This window comes from Chelonoidis abingdonii, chromosome 1 (genome assembly GCF_003597395.2).
Source record: "Chelonoidis abingdonii isolate Lonesome George chromosome 1, CheloAbing_2.0, whole genome shotgun sequence".
Taxonomy (NCBI): domain Eukaryota; kingdom Metazoa; phylum Chordata; order Testudines; family Testudinidae; genus Chelonoidis; species Chelonoidis abingdonii.
In genome coordinates this window covers 215,934,217-215,956,616 of record NC_133769.1, presented here as the reverse complement: position 1 = coordinate 215,956,616, position 22,400 = coordinate 215,934,217, and the positions used below count along the sequence as shown (strand labels likewise).

Sequence of the window (22,400 nt, the reverse complement as noted above, 5' to 3'; positions counted from 1 at the left end):
TATCCGCCATCTTACTCTCATGTACAAATTTCTAATAGCATGGTATTGTGAAGAAATAATATTGATACTGCCATAATGTAATGCTCCCTCATGCAAACGCACAATGAGTTGAGCAACTGACCTTGTGAGAAACATCTATCTGTAGAATCTGAATAAGGGGAGATGCAACCTCAGCTCTGAGCTGGCTCAAATTTCACAACTAGGAAAATGCAAGATAAGGTTGCCTCATCATGATACTACCTTTGCTCTCTCTCTGAAGCATAAGGCATTCTCTGCTTCATGTAACTTCGGATCAGTTGACTTTACTCCCAGGATTAAGGCAACTTTCATTCTAAAAGAAAATGCTCTTCAGTTTGAGGAACCTCCTCAATGCTGCAACTTTAAGAAAGAGCAGCAAGCAACTAGTGCAACATTTTCGGTAAGTGTATCATTTAGGTTTGTCCTTCAGTTAGCAACGTTGAATCATAAACCTGGAAACTAAAGTAATGAGTTCTGTAGAGAGATCAGTATCTCAGCTAAAGGCCTCCGTCAGAGTTCTTAGAGCTGTTTTGCCCTTTGTTTTCAGGCAGCAGACTGTAATTGCACATGAGACTGGAGGGTTTTTATCCTTTCACTTTTCAGTCCTTGTGGAATCACGTTACATTCTTTGCAAACGGTTAGCAGCACACACTGAAATATTTTTTTTCTTAAATTCAATTAATCTCTGGACGTACCATCATCATGTATCATAAACACCCAATCACATATCTGAATATAATGTAAGGGACTGTAATTTCTACAGACAAGTATTTTGATCAAATACTGAAGGGGAAAATTCTCCTTTGACAGCTTCAGGGTGAATTTCAGCTTTAGTGTTCTGCTCTCTCTCCGTATAATCCATGCATGCAGGAAGAGCATAATACCAGGGTCAAGACTAAATCTGGAGAGCCGAGAGCAGCACTTTGCTGTAATTGTTTCAACAGTGTAGATTTGGCATCTCATGTGGGCCTCTGAAAAATACATCTATAACAATATTAAATTACACTGTTTTCAATCATTGTCACAACTTGAGGAACAAGTTAAAATTAGAGACAGGGCTTAACTCTGAATCATTGAGATCTTTGGGTGTTTTGACATTGACTCCAATGGGAACAGGCTGTAACAAGTTTTAAGTGTTCAAAAACTGTATGCAAGGGTTACATACGCACAGATCCTATTAAACCATAAAAGACATTTTCATTTGTCTTCTTTCTCCTTTGGAGCAGTTTGAAAATATTTTCTGAGCTCTCTGATTTATTTGTCCCCCCATATGAAGGATGCCATGTAGTAGTCCAGCTTTGCATATGCATTGCTGGTGACTAGCAAAATCTTGCTTTGGTTAGCAAACTTGATATGGAAGTCATTATGGGGAAATAACTATAGTGGCTCCCCTTTCTCAAATGTGGCCACCTAACTTAATTGGGCTCTCTATGCTATTTTTACAGACTCACTTTTTGAGCCATAACTACCTTCTAAATCAGATTATAAGGGAGACTATGTTAACACAACCATTACAAACGTAAGATATCACCATAAGCTCGGATCAATGCCAGCTAACCAAATGATGGTTTAGAGCGCAAGGAAGTCAACCAGTTATTATAATCATTGAAGGAAATTGCCATTCCCATTTGAAGAGAGAAAAACTATTTGGCTTATGATTTTTCACATTGCACTTTAATTTTGCTTCCCTGTATACCAACTGCCACTAGTATTTATTTGGTCAGTAATGCCTCATTTGAAAAGACATTGGCAGCCCTGAAAGGAACACTACATATTGCTGAAGACTATAGCTAATAAATCTAGGAAAGCAGTATGGGTCATGCAGAATTTGAATGAAATTTATTTAAGGCTGGAAACAATAAAATGTTAGAGACAACTCAGTGAGGGAGAGTGGAGTGACTGAGCAGCAAGAGGTTGCAGAGCCATTGAAGTAGAACTAATGCATGGGCCCCAAAGTCTGGTGACATTTAACATTAGGCTTAAGATGATCTGCTAAAAACCTGGGAGTTAAATATTTGAATATTTCCATTTGATCCCCAGAGCCATTTGGAAAAAAGCAAACAAACAAACAAAACCCATGCTATCTCTTTATGTTCCAATCAGCTCAGTGACCTGCTCACCCTGCCCTAATCTAAAAAAAGAGAAACAATTAAGAAACAAAGTTTCCTTACAGTATATATCCATAAAAGTTAGAAGCAGAATCACATTTAAACTGTTATTTGTCTGCCTTGCTATTTTATTTTTCATGAGATTGAGCCTTCATTGGATAGTTTTCAAAAAGTCAAATCTGCTCTTCAGCATCCAGGTATATGTCAGTGTGTATCTTGTAAAATCAGCTAGGGCACTTGAACATACATGCAAGTCAAGGATTTTGCTGGTTATACTATAACCTGTATTGGTTGCAAAGATAGCACTGAGTGCTTTGTGTGAGTTTTAGTTGTTTTCTCAGTTGTTCAATCTGAAATGTTATTTTATTGCTTTATTGTTATAGTATTTTATTTTTAAGTTTTGCTAGACAAAGTTATAAATAGATCTTGTTAGCTCACAAAACCTAGCCCTTCAGAAATATCTCACTAAGACCAACAGAACATATAGATTTAAAAATTAGGATCTACTAATCTGTTGGTTTAACAAATACTGTGAACTTCAAAGAGCCAGATTTCCAAAGGGATTTAAGCATCTAGATATATGGCTAGGCATCTAGTGGGGTTTACAAAATCTCCTAACCATGAGAGTTAGGTGCTTTTGTATATTGCACTAGATGACTAACTATTAGAGCTACCAGGAAAATGGAATTTCTCTCCGAGTGGGAAATTTCCATGTTTTGGAGTGAAAAAAATTGTTCCAAGTCAGAGCAATGTCAAAAAAATAAAAAATATTCTGGAGAGGATAATTCTAAAAAATTCCTTTCTGGGAGAACCAGAAATGGGAGCTTTCAGCTTGCTCCTGGCTGTATAACTGCCAGGGCAGCTGCTTCTTTGTGTTGCCTGACTCCTCAGAGAGCTGTCCGCTTGCAGGGTTAGGATGCTCCAGGTGGCAGCTGCCCATCAGGCTGGGGAGCCTGGGCTAGCAGGAAACTAGGCAGGCTGGTTTCTATGGAAAGTTTCAATGGACTTAGTACCTTCCCACAGAATGTTTGTACAAAGCAGCATTTTCTGGAGGAAAAGTTCTATCGGAAAATTTTCAACTAGCTCTACTACGTGTCTTTAGGAGCCTATCTTTGTAAACCTGGCTCAGAGCTACTAAAATACAACTAATAGATGTTTGTTACTAAGAAAATGTAAAATAATTATGGGTGAAGTTTCCAAAAGTGCTCCAGGTTGGCCTTTCTCTGCTCCCATGGAAATCAGTTAGTGTTTTACCATTGACTTTGCACAGTTCTACCAATGCTTGTGAAAATTCCATCCTATACAACCCATCAGTGTCAGATTTAAAAAATAATATGGGCTACTCTAGGGTGACCATATGTCCTGTTTAGGCTGGGACAGTTCCTTTTTTAAGCCCTGTCAGTTGGCAAGAGCAAATGGGACAAATGCCCCCTTTTGCCAAAAAAGTGGGGTGTGGCTGAATGTGTGAGGGGACAAGTGGTGATGCCAGCCCTATATACAGGGGAGGCAGGGCTCAAGCGAGCAGCCACACCAGCCCCACCCTTGCACAGAGGGGGCAGACAGGGCTTGCAAACAGAGATGCCAGTCTTGTGTGGGTATGGGTGCTCGGGCCAGCCCCGTGTGGAGGAAGTACGGGGACTTGGGCGAATGGCTCAGGACAGACCCATGGGGGTTGGAGGGCACTCAGGCTAGCCCCGCATGGAGTCCCATTTTCTCTTTGGTAAATACTGTCATAAGGCTACTTGTGTGTTCCATGTCCTGCCTATGCCAGGGGAATTGTAGAAAAAGAGTCCCACCATTTTGACATGATGGTAAAGACAGCAGAAGCCACCACAGCTTCATTGGGCACTGGTGCTCCCATTCAGCTCAACTGCTAGTAGCACTCCTGGCAATTTTTTTTCTGCAATTCCTGGCCTCCAAGTCTTGTCAGCTGGAAGCAGTTGCAACTGAGCATTGGCTTGAAGCTGAACTCAGGAATGAACTGGAGTTGGAGGTATTTGCGAATAAAACCCCACCAACTCCATTCATTTATTACTTTATTCTTCTTGGTGTTTTGACTCTTATCTAATTAAAGTCACTGCAGTTAATGAGAAAGACATACTTGGCTTAGGACCTTCTAAACTTTAGTACTAGTGAAGTGCAAGTTGTGTTACAATAAAGAGAGCTGCAGATATAATCAGTCCCTGTTTAGCAGAGAAAGAGTTAAATTACATATCAGTCTCCATTATTTGATTTAAGGTTAAAGGAATATTGGCTTTACTCGGCTGTTTGATCAAGTCATATGCCATTTAAGATAACATGAACTTTGCAGTGTCACTCCGCTGGGAGACTATAAACATTCCATTTCATCAATGAGCCCTCAATCCTACCCCCTCATCAAATATTAAGCAATGAGCTGCTGGATTCTTTAATTGGCAATATCAGTTTCTGGAAATGAATTTGAAATGTGTATGAGTGGTTCACAAATCAAACATTATTTATATCCATAGGAGCAGTCCTGGGCCAGCACCCCAGAGTTGGGATTGGGAAAAAAAGCACAAGGAGCCATCTTGCCCCGACTCTTTGCACTCCTGTTCAAAACAAGCTACAATGCAGCCTTAAGTGTTTAACCAGACCCTGAGTGGTTTTCTACATTTGAGTTTATTTGATTATATAACCCAGATTCAAATATTAGAAGTTACAAGGAAAAAAGATCAGTTTCATGGATGATGATAATAAGAGAGATGGTTACAATGGTGAGCAATATAGCAAACAGTGCAGTGTTGTGGTTGTGGGAGATAGGGTGACCAGATGTTCTGATTTTATAGAGACAGTCCCAGTTTTGGGGGCTTTTTCTTATGTAGGCACCTATTAGCCTCCACCCTCATCCCGATTTTTTACACTTGCTATCTGGTCACCCTACTGTGAGATGAAAAGTCACAAACTAATTATCACAGGCCATGAAGGTTATCTTGCTGCATCAAATGATGGTAGTGATAGAAGGTAGCTGGTTGTACATTAGCTTTAGCATGTGTAACAAATTAATACCCAATGACAAAGAGCCTGTTTTTGGTGTAGGTCTGGGCAACCAACTCAAACTAATGTTAATCTGAAAGGTCGTGACCTCCTAACTCTGCAAAATTACACAGCAGAAGAAATAAAGTATTTGCTATGGACAGCATCAGATTTGAAACAAAGAATAAAGGACAAGGGAGAGGTATGTAAAATTTCAATTAAAATCCACTTTGCTTGTTCAGTCACTCAGCTCACCAAATCAAGATTCTCATACAAGATCATGTGAATCAGCAACTAAACTGGCTTGTCCTAAACAACCACTTCAACCCTTAATTAGTTTAAATTGTATGCATCAAATGAAGGGCCAGCCAGTAAAAGGCAAAATGTTGTTCTTTGGATGCAGTAGGGGATTTATGCTGTTCAAAAGTGTGTACCCCTTATCTAATTCCCAGTTATTGGGTATTCCCAATGATTTCACTTGGGCTACATGCAGAAGTAAAGGTTTACAGGAATAGGAGCATTATTCTGTATGTAGTGTAGGAGCAAGATAAGAATCGGAGATCTCTTTCATTTGTTTAAAACAACAAAACAAAAACAAAAATGAAGACGCTTTTTGCCCCTAGAACTTTCTGTTTCTCCCAAACTCTTCCCAATGCTAATGACGGCTTTGGAGGGCCAGGGGATTAGAAATGATACAGTGAGTGCTTTTATTATTAATTTCCTGTGACCATTAAACTCTGAAGCAAATGTTAGATAATGGATAATGAGTGAACAATTTTCCAAATCCCTTTTCATTCTTATTTTTCAGTATTTGCCTTTGTTGCAAGGAAAATCTTTAGCCATGATTTTTGAGAAAAGAAGTACCCGAACAAGATTATCCACAGAAACAGGTAAATCTAGACAAAACCATGTTATAATAAATATTTTCTCTGCAGAGTACATTTGTCCATATCATGAAACCATTACTTAATCATGTAGTTAGCAGTTTCTACGCAGAGACATGGGAGGTTGGAGAGCAGCAAGGATGAAAGTCAAGTCTGAGGAGAATGGCAGTTTACTCGACAGTGTGAGCTGTGTCTTGTTTCGTTATGCCTCATTAATACTACAGGCACATCTCTTTGACCACTAAAATCCCCCAGGGTCAACTCTAAACAAGTTAGAACTGAAATAAAACAACATGAAAGCCTTCTGCTTTCTGAGGTAAGTTTCATGCCATATTAGCTAGCTGTACACTTTCCCTTCACTCATTTTAGCAAGTAACACCAATTGAATTCTGCACAGGCTGTCCTAACTAACATCTTTCTAATTTATTATGCATGACTGTCTCAATCTCAAGGCTTGTCTACATGGAAATTTAGTATGCGGTAAGCCGGGATGTGAACACAAGCCTGCCATATGTTAAGTCGCCATGTAGACCCTACTCCTGTGCACTACAGGTTCTGTAGTGTGCTTTGACATACTGTTGTTTGACACAGCGGTATGCCAGAGCACAATATGGAATTTTTAGTGAGTGGCAGCAAGGTCCCTACAACTAGTTAGTGTGCAGAAAGCTAGTGCACTGTCCAAGCACACACTGGCTTGCTGCACACTCAGGATCCATTTAGACAAGCCCTCAGAGTATGTATTTAGACCGAGAATCATAACAACATCTTGATTTAAGTTAGAGAAAAAAGAAAAAAACCCATGACTACCTCTAGAGAAACAAGCTTGGGATAGGATGGAGAAATGGGGACATTGGCCTAATAATACCAGGCACTGTAGACGTGGATGCTAAAAGAATAAACATCTACATAATTCTATTCATATACGTAGAAGATGCTTACATGTTTGCAGGATTGGGACCATAATATTTTTGCACAGACCCAACCATTCTATCTTTGCATCCAAGAAATCATTTAGGATTGGTGTCTTCTTTATGAAGACATTTATACCCACCAGGTGGGGAAATCTTTTCTCTTCCCACATTTACACTGAAGTAAACTGTACTGGGCCCAACCTCCCTCAAGTAGAATTGTCCCATGTAAGGGACAGGTACCTTTGTAAGGCCCCTCTCACTGAGTTTCATCCAGATTTCTCTGTAAGAAGCAAGGGAGAACACAGGAAGAAGGGGAGGAAGGAACAGACTGTTCTGCTCTCAAGTCTGAAGATTCCCCCAATATACATATGACTCTTAAGTAATTTGTGGTGCCATAGGTGTCCAAATGGAGGTCCTGTGTCTTCCTGCTGGCTCCATGCCCCTCTCTACTCCTCCTTCCAGATCACAATCAGCATAGCTTCAGAGGAGTTTCAGCCCCTGACCAATGTACCGACAACTCCCTTTAAGGTCAGCCATCCCCCTTATACATCAGACCTGCTAGAGCCACCTAGTGTTGGTCTCCTGCACTCGTGCACCAGGCATGTGTCAGACTGTTCCCTGCACTCCCTCCTCCATCTAGCACAGATATGGGCGTCGTGTTGTCCTTTGCTTCTAAGATCTGGCTTCTACAGCAGATTCAAGTATCCCCCCTCCCTCCACCTCCACAGTAATTCTGTACATCCCAGCTGCTATTTAAGGTGAAATGGCAGCTTCCTCTGAAATCATAACAAAATGCCTCACACTCCTGTGTTGTGAAATAAATTCATTTCCTAACAATTTTCTAAAGTGTAAGTGAGTCCTACAATGGTTATTTCCAAGATTTCAGAGGCACACATTATCTCTAATGGCATTTCTCAGGCACAAATCACCCTGAGGTCTTGAAAAGGGTCACCTGTGTCCCAAGTCTTTGATAATCTGTCCTCATGGATTTGCATAAGCAAACATTGCAACACTCCATGAAGTTGGTAGACAATTGAGCTGGAAATGACTGTATTTCACTATTACACAGTGCAATGTCTAAGAGAAAACAGGTGTGTGTTAACATTGTGGAATTGTTAAAAAAATAAAATGAAATAAAAATTCTTCCATTCTCATATTTTAAAGAACTCAGTTCTTGAAAAATAAATACATGTTAATTTGCAGCGCTATATGAGAGCATATTTTACATTTGTAGTTCTTCCAACATGTATTATTTCTAACTCAATATTCTGATAGGATTTGAAATGTAATGGAGAAATGGTGTTCTTTTGAACAAATACAATCTTGACTTTAATTTGATATGGAAGATTTCTAGTACATGTATTATTTTAGCATGTTATTAAGATTAAAACTATTAGTGTAAGTTAAGAATCGCCAGTAACTTTCAGCGTTTGTAAAATAAACCTATTTTTTCAGAGCCTACCAAATGTATTACTACACTTCCTGTGGGAAATGTCATCTGTTTGCCGTCACAGTCCCATGCTCATTCTATGTAAACATACACGTCGTCCGTGTATGTTGAAAAAAGGGCATTCCACATGGTCATATATTGTCTGTAAAATAAAGTTTCCCCTCTGTCATGATATAAAGGTGAATGCCATTCTATGTTTCCATTATATCTAGTATAATCATGCCACCTCTCAATCATACCTTGCCTCCCCAATTGTAACTGCACTTAAATATCAATGAGGTATTGATAGTAAATAAGGCCGTTCTACAGACACTGAAATATGGACAATATGCTGCAAGTTTGAAATAGGGGAGGGATACACAAATAATACTCAAAGTTGATGATAACTTCAGATATATTATTTCATGTCATGAGACCCAGGGCCTGATTCCTCTATAGTGGAATTCCACTATTGACTACAAAGGAGTTACTTCCAGTTCACACCACTGTGAAAGAAAACTGAGGTCCATAATGGCATAAACACTCACCATGTACATATATTCACATAGGTTACATCATTTTATATCATCCTAATGGCTGAGTGAAACATATCAGGGAATACACTACTTGGCATTTAGAGTGCCAAGTAGTAGATACTATCTAAACTGGCTAGGTAGATTACTCTGGTACCTTATTATCCTCTTCCAAAGCTATCCTTAAAAAACAGTCATTAGGTTTCAGACTGCAGCCCTTAGGAATGTTCCCCTAATTGCTGTTAAGTAGAGCTTTTAATTTTAAATCTTTAAAATGCATTTTTTACACTACATGCCAAATTCTGTCAAGCAGTGGCAGCCAACTCACAGTCAGAAGTGAAAGAACAATGAGGAAATTGGTCACTCAGAGAGACTATTCCTCAGGCCCTCCATGAGAGGAGTAAGCTGTTGGGGTCTGTGGGTGAGGATCTCAGCACATGACTCAACAATGATAGGCATGCACAACTCTTTGCACCAATTATTCATAATCTTAGTAGAAATGGATTCCATAGGTGGACTCTATATAAGGCAACAAAAACAATCACTGTTTTTGCAGTATATTTGCACCAGGCTGGGGAGTATTCATTCCTCTTCCACCATGTGTACTGGAATGTGGTCCATGGATGTCCAGCCTTGACTTCTCATTTTGTGACAAGCCCCGAGATAATTTCTAATAGGAGACTGTAACCAAGTGGTCATTTTACTGAGTGCCCCCTCATAGGTAGGGGTCACTTTGCAAGCACCCTACTCTGTAAGCCCCTTCTCACAGGCCCCTTAAGAACACCACATAATCTCTCTTTTGGTTAACAGCACCTCCCCCTAAGGCTGGTTTAATAACAGAAATAGTTCAAGCTGTCTTCAAAATCTCCCAGATAAAATCCATAGCCATAACATAAAAGTCAATACAGTATTTATCCTTGTTCTTCTGCCACACACAGAACTCTTCCTCTGTCCCAGTCTACTCTACCCAAAGCTGCCAATCCCCATCTTCATTCTTCTGTCAGCACTAGCCTGTACTTTCCTACAAGCATCTTTCTTATTTCATGAACTTTCTCCCCTTCACACTATCCACCTGCTGTCCTTTATAGGAAACTACCTGATTCCACAAAGAGCTGCATCTTTAGTAATCAGGGTTGGGTAGCCCCAGGCCTTCCAGCCCTTAAAGGGGCAAACCACTCTGCTAGACGTTGAGTGGTATTAAAGAGAAGGATTTGTGGGACCTACAGGGACATGATCTGCTCTGACTTATACTCCATGAAATCTCACCTAAGTGTATATTTTACAAAAGGCACACATGTTGCTCTATGGACATATGCTTTGCCTCCCACACACGTCTTTGTTTCCTTTTTAAAACTGACCACAGTGAGAAGCATGTGCATGGCTTCATTACCTGTCTCTACTTTGCAGCGTGAACTCAGAGCCTCATGATAGTTGTTTTGTTTTAAATACTGATCTTCACTCCAAGAGCAGTCATTTGTGAAGAACAATAGTTGTGGTGTTATCCTTTTAATATTTAATACGCTTGCAAAAGCACATGCGAAAAGCTGTAGTAATGGCAATACCTGCCCTGCTATCTGCTGGTGAGAACAAAGCTGATCTACTTTAAACTTCCTTGAGGTTTAACAAAGCAACAGTTTCCCAGCACCTTTTGGATCACAGCTTCTGAGACAAGAGGATTTAAACTCTTCTACACTTTATGTGGCCCTCTCTTCACCCCAAATGAAAAATAATGTCAGCCTATTTCCAAAAAATGCTGTTTAATCTACTTCTTAGCATATGTGAAATGTGCCTCAAGTGGCATGTGACCAGAATTCATCACCAAATTTGGATCCTTAGCTTTCTCTGCCCGGGCCAGGTACTGACTGGGATTGTGACATGAACGCTGATCCATGCTGCCCTCTAAACTACTGAAGAGATGTTTTCCACTCCAGAGAATAGCAAATTACTGTGACAATGCTGATCTGCCTGTGGGATGCTATGATAATACTTGGGTTTGTTTGGTTACTTCCTGTAATCAAAACGGGAGATGGGAAGACCTGCTAGATCACCCAGTCCATTCTCCTGCCAGGGAAGATCTGTTCTCTAGTGAATGAAATTTACCCCAGTGCAGCGGGAGCCTCATAGGGCCACTTAAGCCCAATTTAAACCCTTAGACCCAGACCTTCAGCTGCACTAGAGCTAGAGTCACTGCATCTGAACAGTTGAGGCATAAATATGGCTTTAAACCAGCCTTGTGCTCTCTCAAGCATATCATTTAGAACATTGTCAGAGTGGTGCTGAATTATGCCCCGGGTGATGATTTTCCCTTACGATGGGATTGTGACGTTGCACTCTATACGATTTTATGAAAATATTCTAATGTAACTGGAATATGCTTCATGCAAAAGGTCTCTTGTAAGGTATCGTTACAAAGCTTAAAATCTACTGTGTGATCATACTATTTGTATAAATGTACCACTCGTATCTGAAACTATAAATATGAAATATAACTGAGGGACTATTGTAAATATGCAAAGTGTGGGCCATTAATGGTGGTTTGGAATCTTGATGACTCCCATTAACCAGGACAATTGACTGCAGATGGCTGTGTTTTACCTGTAAGTCTTCCTGTATATGTGTGTGTTGGCAAGTGGGTAATGAAGTTTTACAGTGATGTGATCATGTCACCTGAACTGGAATCCATGTTTAAGCTGGTGTCTTTCCATTGAGAAAGAGGGGGTGGGAACCAAGAGAGGGACAAAGGATTCCTGCCTTATGCAAAAGGTATATAAATTGGTGGAACAGCACAAAGAGAGACAGCCATCATGAGGAATCCCCTAGTTACCACGTGAGCTGGGAACAAGGGCTGTACCAGGGGAAAGGACCGTGCCCAGACTTGGAAGGCATCCAGTCTGTGAAAGAAACTTATTGAAACATCTCTCAGGGTGAGATTTTATCTGTGCTCAATTGTTTTACTGTATTAGGCTTAGATTTGCGTGTTTTATTTTATTTTGCTTGGTAATTCACTTTGTTCTGTCTGTTACTACATGGAACCACTTAAATCCTACTTTCTGTGTTTAATAAAATCACTTTTTACTTATTAATTAACCCAGAGTATGTATTAATACCAGGGCGGGGGGACAGCTGTGCATCTCTCTCTATCAGTGTTATAGAAGGCAAACAATTTAGGAGTTTACCCTGTATAAGCTTTATACAGGGTAAAACGGATTTATTTGGGTTTAGACCCCACTGGGAGTTGGGCATCTGAGTTTTAAAGGCAAGAACACTTCTATAAGCTGCTTTCAGTCAAGTCTGCAGCTTTGGGGCAAGTAATTCAGACCCTGGGTCTGTGTTGGAGCAGACAGGTATGTCTGGCTCAGCAAGACAGAGTGCTGGGGTCACGAGTGGGTAGCGAAAGCAGGGGCAGAAGTAGTCTTGGCACATAAGTTGGCAGCTCCCAAGGGAGTTTCTGTGATCCAGCCCGTCACAGGGATAATTCTCAACCAGTTCTTTACGATAGCTGGAGCAGTGAAAAGCAGGCAGAACAGAGGCCAGGATCTGGCCCATAAGGTAAAATTCACATCAGTGCAGAGGCCCAGTACTTAAGTCCCACTTAAAATGGTGCATAGGTCTTATGCCTGCACAGGAGTGAACTTCATCCTTAGGGCCTGATCCTAATCTAACTTAAATTAGATTTATACAGATGTGTACCTTCACTAAGATCAGTGGCTATAAACTAGTGTGAGAAAAGAATAACGCAGCCCTTAATGTGGGGATTCAGTGATGGTTATTACCATGCATGAACTTGCATGGATTTTGCCTTGAACATAAGTCTGCAGTGATGTCTAAAGGCCTTTAGGAGGGCTGTCTGTACTTGAATGGATTTCAACCTAGAGTGCATTTACCAGTGTTTTGTGAAGTCTGGCATTAAATGTCCCAAACAAGGGGGTGCCTCCCTTACTGCTGTTGTTGTTGCAAATACCTGTTCTCTGGGATTTATTTTTAAATCTCAAGTTGTAACCATTCAGATTGTATTTTGTTTTTAATCTTTGCAGGGTTTGCTCTCCTTGGGGGACATCCTTGTTTCCTTACAACCCAGGATATACATTTGGGTGTTAACGAGAGTCTCACAGATACAGCACGGTTGGTAAAATATCATAGGATTGTTTTGCATATGTGAAAGTGCTAGATCTGGCTGAAATTGGTGAGAAAATGTTGTGGAATAAACACACCAGATTAGTGATAACTTTTTGCATGATTTTAGACTCCCCAAGTATTTATTTTCCATGAAATTTCAAAGGCAACCAAAATTCTCCACATTTTCGCAGTTTGCAAAATTCACGTGTCACCTTTTTGCATTTTTTCCGTCCAGTGGAGGTGAATTGAGCCCTTGGATCTCCCCTCCCCCTGCATTCTATGGGAAATTGACCAGAGCTTTAAAAACCACAGAAGTGTGCGGCTATTTCTTGCAGATGCTGTCACTTTGCCTCACTCCCCATTAAGCCTTTATTAATGACTCAACCAATCTGGAGTCTTGTGCTGCTTTCTAAGAAGTCCCTCTGTAGTTTAAGATTAATATGTCAGGGCTCAGATGCTCCAAGGTTAGTACCTTTCGAAAGGTCCTTTCTGCTCCTTCGAAAGACACAGAACCTCAGGCTTGTCAAGCTCAATTCAAGAAACACAATCAGCGAGCTGTGGTTTTTTCTCTCCTTCTGACTATGTTCTTTGTGGTCATTAACTGGAGTGATGGTTTCTCAATACTGCATTGCTTTCCCCTCTGCAATGAAATCCAAGGAAAACATAAGAAAAAACTTTTGGACATTTTAGAGTGTCCTTTTCCACCTTCATCTGTTGAAGGAGAGTAGATATGGGGCAGTGATGAAAGAAAATCAGGCTTGCAGTCTCTTCAGGCTGTAGCTCACTCTCCTCCTACGTCCCACTAAACACACAATATTGAAGACACCAGAATATACATTAATTGTAATTAATGTTAAGATGCTTTAGTTAAAGCACCACCCAATGACTTGCTTTGGTAGCTATAGGTGTAAGTTTCTAACACCCACTGAATGATGAGAGCTGCAGAGAGAGGCAGCCAAAGCTGTAAGTAAGGCACAGTACAGTCTCGGGTTCCATCTCCGGGTTGTTCCTTTGTCCTACTTCATCTTCCTTCTATTTGAATTCCAATGCTACAATGGGATTCAACCTCATTCCCCCAAAGTCACTTTCTTTCTACACCTAAGAATGTTGCCTCAAATGAAGCTGCTAAAGCAGCTATTGTTATATACAGGTAGGCCATTCAAACTTACCAGACCACATTCATCCCTACTGTAACTCCAGTGACATTAGGAACAGGGAAGTATTACAATAGAAGGGGGACAGCTTCCCCTGCTCTATTAAAGGCAGATGAAGAGCTCCTCCCCCAGCCCAAGAGAGCACTGTTCTCCCAGCCCCTTCCTAGCTGGTGTTTTCTCACTGTCTAGCAGTAAAGTGAGAAACACAGTTTAAGAGGGTTTGAAAAGCAAGGAGTAGGAGATAGTTAAGAAGCTTGGGAGAGGATCAGATGGACACAAAAATCACAGTGGCAGCTGGGAGGTATTTGCCAAAGCTGGAACATGAAGACCAATTTGATCGAGGCAAAGGTGAGGGGATTTAAAGAGGGACTGGATGTGGTCAGAGCAAAGGTATTTGCAACTGCACTGTGGATGGACTGAGGTAAGGGTCCATGATGGCAGAGAAGAAAGGTTGCAGTAATTCAAGTGAGAATTGTTTACAGTGGGGCTAAAGTTTTTTGCTTAAGGAATGGATGGATTTTGGAGTAGGGCAAGATGTGGTGGCAGCATGAAGGTAGGGGGCCAAAGGAAAGAGAGAAGTGGAAGATGGCCTCCAGCCTGCAAACCAAACTGATAGGGAGGGTAGGGAAGTTGGCAAACGTGATAGAGGGAGGAAGAGAGGATGGTTTGGCAGGGAAGATGAGGAGTATAGACTTTACTGTTAGCAACTGGTTCCAGGGAGGGGGTGGGGGAGGGGGAAAGGGTGAGAGTACCCCCCACCACTTAAGAGAGCCATCTCCAGACAATACCGCACCAGAAAAACACAGACCCTGTATTTAATTTGGAGGCTGTTGGTCATTTACTGACCTCACAGGCAGGCTGCTCTACATTAGGGTGACCAGATGTCCCAATTTTATAGGGACAGTCCCGATTTTGGGGTCTTTTTCTTACATAGGGTCCTTTAACCCCCCCACCCCCAGTCCGATTTTTCACATTTGCTGTCTGGTCACCCTACTTTACAAAACAAAGATGTTCTGATAGATACAGTGGGCCTGCTCCTGCTCTGAATGAAATCAATAGCAAAATCCTTTTTGACTTCCCTAGGAGCAGGACTGAGCCATTCACACAAAGAACAAATGAAATATTGCGAGTCACCTCCCTAGTAATGCTTGTGCATGTTTTATTAGCATATAGGTAGGTACCAATATAGAAGCCTGGTTCAAGGAGCATGAAAATAGACAATAAAAAACAAGGAATACTGGAGTTTTAACGAGTCTGGAGACTATTTCAAATAATTACAGCTTCATACCTATGGCTCCAAAGGCTTAGAAATAGTGGAGGCTGAGGCTTAATGTGAAGGGGGATAGAGGGCTATAAAAGGCCCACAGGTTTTATTATAGTTGAAATACAGCCCCGGTGCAGGTCGGGGTTTGTCAGTGTTTCCACTGAGAACACATTTTAGTGACTTGTAATTTGGCCATAACAAAGCCTCTGTGCTGTGTAATAGCTCTTAAAGACATATACTTAGACAATAACAGAGTTCTACCCTATGAAGGGTCTTGAACATTTTCACTGCTGCTTAGTGTGTCTGGGTATCAGGCAAACTGAAACACTGGCAGCAGGTACCTGCTATGCCATATTCTTCTACTGTGACATCAGTGCATGCCAGCACACATCACGGCAGCACAGATGCTGAGCTGTGGCATTGAAGCAGTCAGTCGTTAAACTTGATAGTCCACAGATATTATCAGGGGTCAATTCCTACATTTGTAAGGGATAGGCTTGCACCCTTGACCTACCCACCACTTATACAAGAACAAAACAACCCCACTAGTGACTTGGTAGCATTGAATTAGAAGATTAAACCATTTATTCAATAAACATTTTTAAATAATAGGGATATACATTTTGGTTAGAAACCCTTCCCTATCTCCTTGGTTCTTTGCGAGCTGTTACATGAGTCTGCACTATTGCCACAGCCAGTGCAGATTAGCTTCAAAATCACAAGATTTTTAAAAAATAACCAGAGTTTTTCTTCTTTGCCTTTTGGTTTTTGAGCCTTCAAGGTGCACTTGGGTCACATTTTCAAGCTTTCCTCCACACCCATCAGGGCTAGAAATTTAAAGTTTAAAATGAAAGTTGAGGTTCACACATAATCACGTATCTGGACGCTTTAAGAAAAACACCAGACATCTCAAAACTCACAAAAATCATGAGTTACACTGAGTTAGTATCAACATAGGAATCCTGATAACTTCCCCAGATACAGGGTAACCACTGATAGCCCCAGAGTCACAGGCCTTGTTCCTCCAATTGTCTTCAGAAACTCAGACACCCTAATTGGCCCCAGCTTCTCTCAAGATGATTCCGATTCAGTCCAAGTCTCTCTTTCTGGGCAAACCCAGCTGTCTGCTATTTCTTTCTTTCAAATTAGCTTCAGCCTGATTCAGCTATGGTTGAGCCTGGTCTTCTCTCAGGCTGGCTCCAGCTTCCTGGTGACTTCACTCTAGTCTAGATTCTAACAGGACCTTCAGTTCTCAGTTGGGCTTTCTAGCAGCATATTAAAAGGTGTGTTTGACACCATAATGTTGGTAAGAGACTGACCTTTATTTCCTGGCTCCAGTTCTTTGACATGAGTCAGGGTTACAAAAGGTGCTACCTTAATTGTAAGGCACGTGGTCAGTATTCACTGATTCAAGTACTCACTGCAGTAGCTATCTTTTCAACAGGTTAGGCAAGAAATCTGGCATCAGACCATGTTATGGCTGAGTTCCCTGTAGGTACCTTACATTGAAAGGGATCCATCTTTTTGAAGCTCTTTATCAGTCATATGATTACTAGTTTGGATAAAACCACATTTCCCCTAAATACACATCCAAGGTAGATTAAACAAAAGTAACGCCTTTATAAGTTGTAGCTAGAAAAAAAATAATGGCACAGACAGCAACCTTACAGATTATCCTGTTCAGTTCTTCCTCTTTACCTGTATAGGTGGCATCAATGATTTCCCTTAATGAGAATCTTATCTGCATAAGGAATGTTTGACTTCAGTGAGAGACCTGCCGGTGTAAGTGTAACCCTTCTGCCCCTCTGAATTGGCAGCAACAAGGGCCGGGTTCAGTATCCAGGGGTTCCGTTTCAATAACAGAATGCATAACCGGTTCGAGCCCCCACCCAGTGACACTTACATACCACACCCCCCTGGCTCCTCTAGGAGTAATACTTCCCCTCTCACAAGCATGGAGTCTGAGTGTAGCAAAATCTTTTTAATAAAGGAAGGAAACAATGCAGCATCCCACTGGAGAAACACCACAAACAGGATTATAACACAAACCATAAACAAAAAAACCCCACTCCCAGGTACGTCTGGCAATGTTCTTTTCCCCTTAGGGTCTTAAGTCCAATCACCCCTGAGTCCAACAACCCAAAAGTCTCTGGTCAGTGCCACCCCAGAATTCGAGAGTCCATCTGCGGAGTTTTACCCCCCCCAAAGCCTGGGTGGAAAGGGGGGGGAGGGGAGTCCACACAGGGTGTTAAGGGGCACCTTACGTGGGCCAAGGCCAACTGCTCTGCCTCTCCATGGAGTTTTGCTGCAGCCTTCACCACAGCCAGCTGTGCCGCTCCTCCAGCTGTCTCTCCAAACCACTTCACTCTGCTCACTGTTCCATGGGCTACTCCAACACACTGCAAAGTATTTGGCTCTGCCAGCTACTTAACAATAGGTCTTCAGGCTCCCCCACTAGTTAACACAGCACTCAGTGATCTCAATTCAGTAGTAGGGGAACCCTGGTGCTGGTACACCATTGGCCCAGTATGAACTCAGCTCAGCCATCTCTAGATAGACTTCTAATAGAATCAAAAATTAGCTCTACTCTTTAAAACTAGAAAGAAGAAAACATGTAATTGATGTTCCAGGCCCTCAAGAGGCCCATACCCTTAGGTACACACACCAATCCCCCAACCTCTCTTAATTCATAGGGTTTTGGAACCCATGTCCCATGTTTAGCAAGTACCACACAACTGAGGTTGAGTCATTTCTGTCACAAAAGCAGTCCCACAGCTCCCCATTCACACAATCAGGGTGACAAACTTTTTTTTCCTCCTGCCCCAATATCAAAGAAATTGGGGATCCCAGAGCTGTTAAAATCACCATCCCAAGCTGCTGTGGGGTTATGCTAAGTGGGGGGTGGATGCCAATGCAAATTCTTAAAATTCTTTCCACACTCTCTACAATTCACCACCAGATGTCAGGGTAGTGCTCATCCTGACTCCGCTTACATCAGGACTCTGACACTGGGACCTCTCTTTCCAGAGGAGATGTAAGAATCCATCATGGCAAGTCAGCAATCCACCAATTGTAAGGGCACCAATTGTAAGAGCATTCTTGTGACACTTTAGTGTTCACTTGAGGCCTGCCTTGCAACTGTGGGTGCCTTACGTACTATGCTGCTGGGGTTCCCAGATATGATGCCAACAGGTAACACCCTGGCTCCCACTGCTCAATTACTTTTTGCAGAGTGACTCCAACACCCTCCCAGTCCTGAATTTCCCCGAAAACATCTGCCCTGCAGTGTCCAGCCCTCTCACTGAACCCTCACAGAAGTTGTTAAAGTTTGTTGCTCCTTTAAAGTGACAATACGCTGCAGCCTCTTAATTTAACTTGGGTTAACACACCCTGCACCGAATTGGTTTATAGTAAAAGTAAAACAACTTTATTTAAGAAAAGGATATAGGTTTAAGTGATACCAAGTATAACGAATAAAGATAGGTTACATGCAAACAAAAATAAAAATATGCTTCTATGACTAAAACCTTATTTATCTAATTAGACTCTCTTGTTCAAAGAAGTGTTTCTCACTAAGTCTCTTTTCCAGCATAGCTGACCAGAACCCTTTACAGAGCTCAGTTCCTTTGTTTCTTCAGGTGAACGATGCCAGAATGGCTTTTTCTCTCTCTTTATATCCTCCCAAAGTTCATTGGGGCTGCTTCAGGAGCCAGGGAGCCTTGTTGGGAGCTCAGCTTGCTGTGTCCATCAGGGAGCTGACACCGTATTCATTTTTGCAGTCTCTTGCCCCAGTTGTGATAGTTAAGAGGCTATCTCCCCAGCTCACTAGGTTGATGGCTTTGTTTCCCTCTTCTGTAAATGTAGTTTCATTGTCTCTGACAGATGATCAGGCTGGGCAGACAAGCAAATACACGTTCCTTTTTTCAGGGCAGACTGGGCATATGCACTGCTTGCCAAACACATTTTAAGAACTAATTCTAGTGCATATTTATAACTATTTGTACATATCCTGCACATACACCACACAATGATTTTTGGGACCAGTGTGAAACCAATTTGTGTATGATACCTTACATGACACTTTTTAGGTACAGATTATGACAACTGTGGGAGATGCAGTGAGTATGCCAGGCCTGACAAGAGTTGCTGACAGAGTAATGAACCACCAGTGGCCTCTGTGTCACAGTTCCATGCCCTGCTGTTCACAGTTTTGCCTATTTGGTTTTAAGATGCTACTAGAGAACATTAAAACATACAAAATAATTCAAAAGAATAATACTTGAGGCCTGATTACTTCCACAAAAGCACAGAATTGCAAAGCTAAGCCTCTGATTTCATGCTAGATTTGCCTAAAAATATCCATATGATATAGAAAATGCAGGGCTCTCATAGCAGACACATCCCTGAATCCCTACTTCCAAGGCACAAAACCATGAGCTGTAGCTAGAGTGCCAGTAATGAATGCCAAATATCTTTATCCTTGTCTTTTAATTTAGAACCCTGATGCCACTTTAATAGTGTTACTGTGTGTGTGTCACAAAATATAATTATTTATATATGTTACACATTAGGATGGTACTGTTGGTCTTTATTCCTTTTGAGTTATCGAATCCCTATAATTTTATATTATCAAACAATCGCCTCTGTTACCTGCCCATTTATTAATGTTGCATCATTAGTTCTGCTTTAGTGACAATCAAAAATGAAACAGAAAATCATTGAATGGGGTTGTGTGTGGAGCAAGAATTTCCTTTCACTTCTTACAGCTTGTTAAATGTCTGCATTTTAGTGGATTATGCAGACATCGTATATTATTCAGGCAACTGGAAAAAATTTATTCTTTACCACCACTTAATATTTATATATTGCACATTGAAGAATAAAGTAGCAATATATTTATGATGTTTGACTTTGATATCTTTTGCTTTACCTTAGGGTGCTGTCTAGCTTGACAAATGCAGTCTTGGCCCGGGTTTATAAACAATCTGATCTGGACCTGTTGGCGAAAGAAGCCTCAATCCCAATAGTCAATGGATTGTCTGATTCATACCATCCTATCCAGATTTTAGCTGATTACCTTACACTCCAGGTAATAACACCCTTCTCTTTATAATAACACAGCTCTTAGAAAACTAATCAGTCTTGCTAAATATTGGGAAAAGTCCTATTCCAAGCAGTTTATCCTTAGATATTTTGAGATGGAACTGATAAGTAATTTGGAATGTGTGTTGATTATAGAGGCCTCCATCAGACAATACACTTTAAGCAGTTGAGTAGTCCCATCAGTTTATGTAGGAATGAAGTTAAGATTATAATTAAATTACATGCTGAACTGAGCCCATGGTGCAAAAAAAAAAAATGTGCATGGTGCTTTACAGATTAAGATAATGGTGAGGTCCTGTCCCCATTGAAGTCAATGAGAGATTTGCCATGGAGCCAGCGTTTCATTCTGAAGTCCTTGCCCTAACCTGTTTATAGTTGAGACTGAGACCTTGTCTATATTAGAAAGGTAAATCCTTAACAAGGATACCTTAAACCTTGCTTATATTGAGAAGGAATGAATTAGGATCATATTTTGTTGTTCTGATTTTAATATGGTATTTTATGTGACAACTAAATAACATTGTACACATACAGGGCCAGATCCTCAGCCGATGCAAATCAATGTAGTTTTACTGAAGTTAATAGAGCTATGCCAATTTACAAACAGGTAAAGAACTGGCTTATAAAATTCATTAGTACATTGTAGGGCTGGATGCTTCCTTACTTTCTGAATTAATAGACACTACTTTGTATGGATGTGATTGAGAGACAACTAAGGGGGGATATGATACAAATCTATAAAATTATGACTGGTGTGGAGAAAGTAAATAAGGAAATGTCATTTACTCCTTCTCATAACACAAGAACTAGGGGTCACTAAATGAAATTAATAGGCAACAAGTTTAAAATAAACAAAAGGAAGTATTTCTTCACACAATGAACAGTTCACCTGTGGAACACCTTGCCGAAGGATGTTATGAATGCCAAGACTATAACAGGGTTCAAAAAAGAACTAGATAAGTTCATGGAGGATAAGCTCATCAGTGGTTTTAGCCAGGATGGGCATGGATGGTGTCCCTAGCCTCTGTTTGCCAGAAGCGGGGAATGGGCGATGGGATGGATCACTTGATGCTTACCTGTTCTGTTCATTCCCTCTGGGGCACCTGGCTTTAACCACTGTCGGCAGACAAGATACTGGGGTATATGGACCTTTGGTCTGACCCAGTAAGGCCCTTCTTATGTTCTTATCCATTTCCTAGATCATTCAGTCATCTCTCAGTCTGTGAAGGCCTAACTGTAGGAGAGTATGTGGCAAATACCCAGAATGAGAGGGAGAGAAAATCATTCATGCAGGAAACTTTACATGCTGTCAGGCTCATTCCTTTAGTGCAGTGATACTCAGACCTCAGTAGTTCAGGAGCCAAGTTAGCAATCAACATTACCCAAAAAAGCCCCAGTGGTGTGAATTCATTGTTTCATTTACTATGGTACTATGTATTCATATTTAAACAGTATGACAAGGGAAATATTTCATTTTTATATCGATATATATTATTCTCACAGCAAATTGACTGATCAAGTATTACTATTTTATCAACTACAATTGGTTAATAACATAGTAAAAGCATCCTGCCTGGTTAATAATTAAGTCACACTGTTTTAATATGTGCTGCAAAGAGCCGCAGGAGACATGTTATGTGCTGTTTACAACTCAGGAGCCTCAGTCTGAGTATCACTGCTTTAGCATAAATGATTCCTTCTACATTTGATGACCCTGTTTTTGTTAGAAGTCATCTTCAGCTATAAAAGTGAGGGGACACCAAGTCTTTATGGAACAGAGGTAACCTTGTGTCATAGCTTCCTACTCAGATTTGAACCTTAGCGTTCATAAACTGAGAAGCTAGCATGAACCCTCTAAGCTTAATTACCAGCTTAGATCTGATATC

The 22,400-nt window shown here is 41.0% G+C and overlaps 1 protein-coding gene across 1 annotated transcript in view; it reads left to right on the top strand.

The window, feature by feature from the left end:
* The first annotated feature begins 259 nt into the window (after window positions 1–259).
* OTC (ornithine transcarbamylase) overlaps window positions 260–22,400 on the top strand; it is a 40,051-nt gene continuing 17,910 nt past the window's right edge. Inside the window, exons 1-5 of the mRNA XM_032781893.1 lie at window positions 260–418; window positions 5,184–5,322; window positions 5,929–6,010; window positions 12,912–12,999; window positions 20,347–20,500. Coding sequence (XP_032637784.1) covers window positions 342–418; window positions 5,184–5,322; window positions 5,929–6,010; window positions 12,912–12,999; window positions 20,347–20,500 — 540 coding nt within the window. The 5' untranslated portion in view covers window positions 260–341. The remainder of the gene's footprint in view (window positions 419–5,183; window positions 5,323–5,928; window positions 6,011–12,911; window positions 13,000–20,346; window positions 20,501–22,400) is intronic.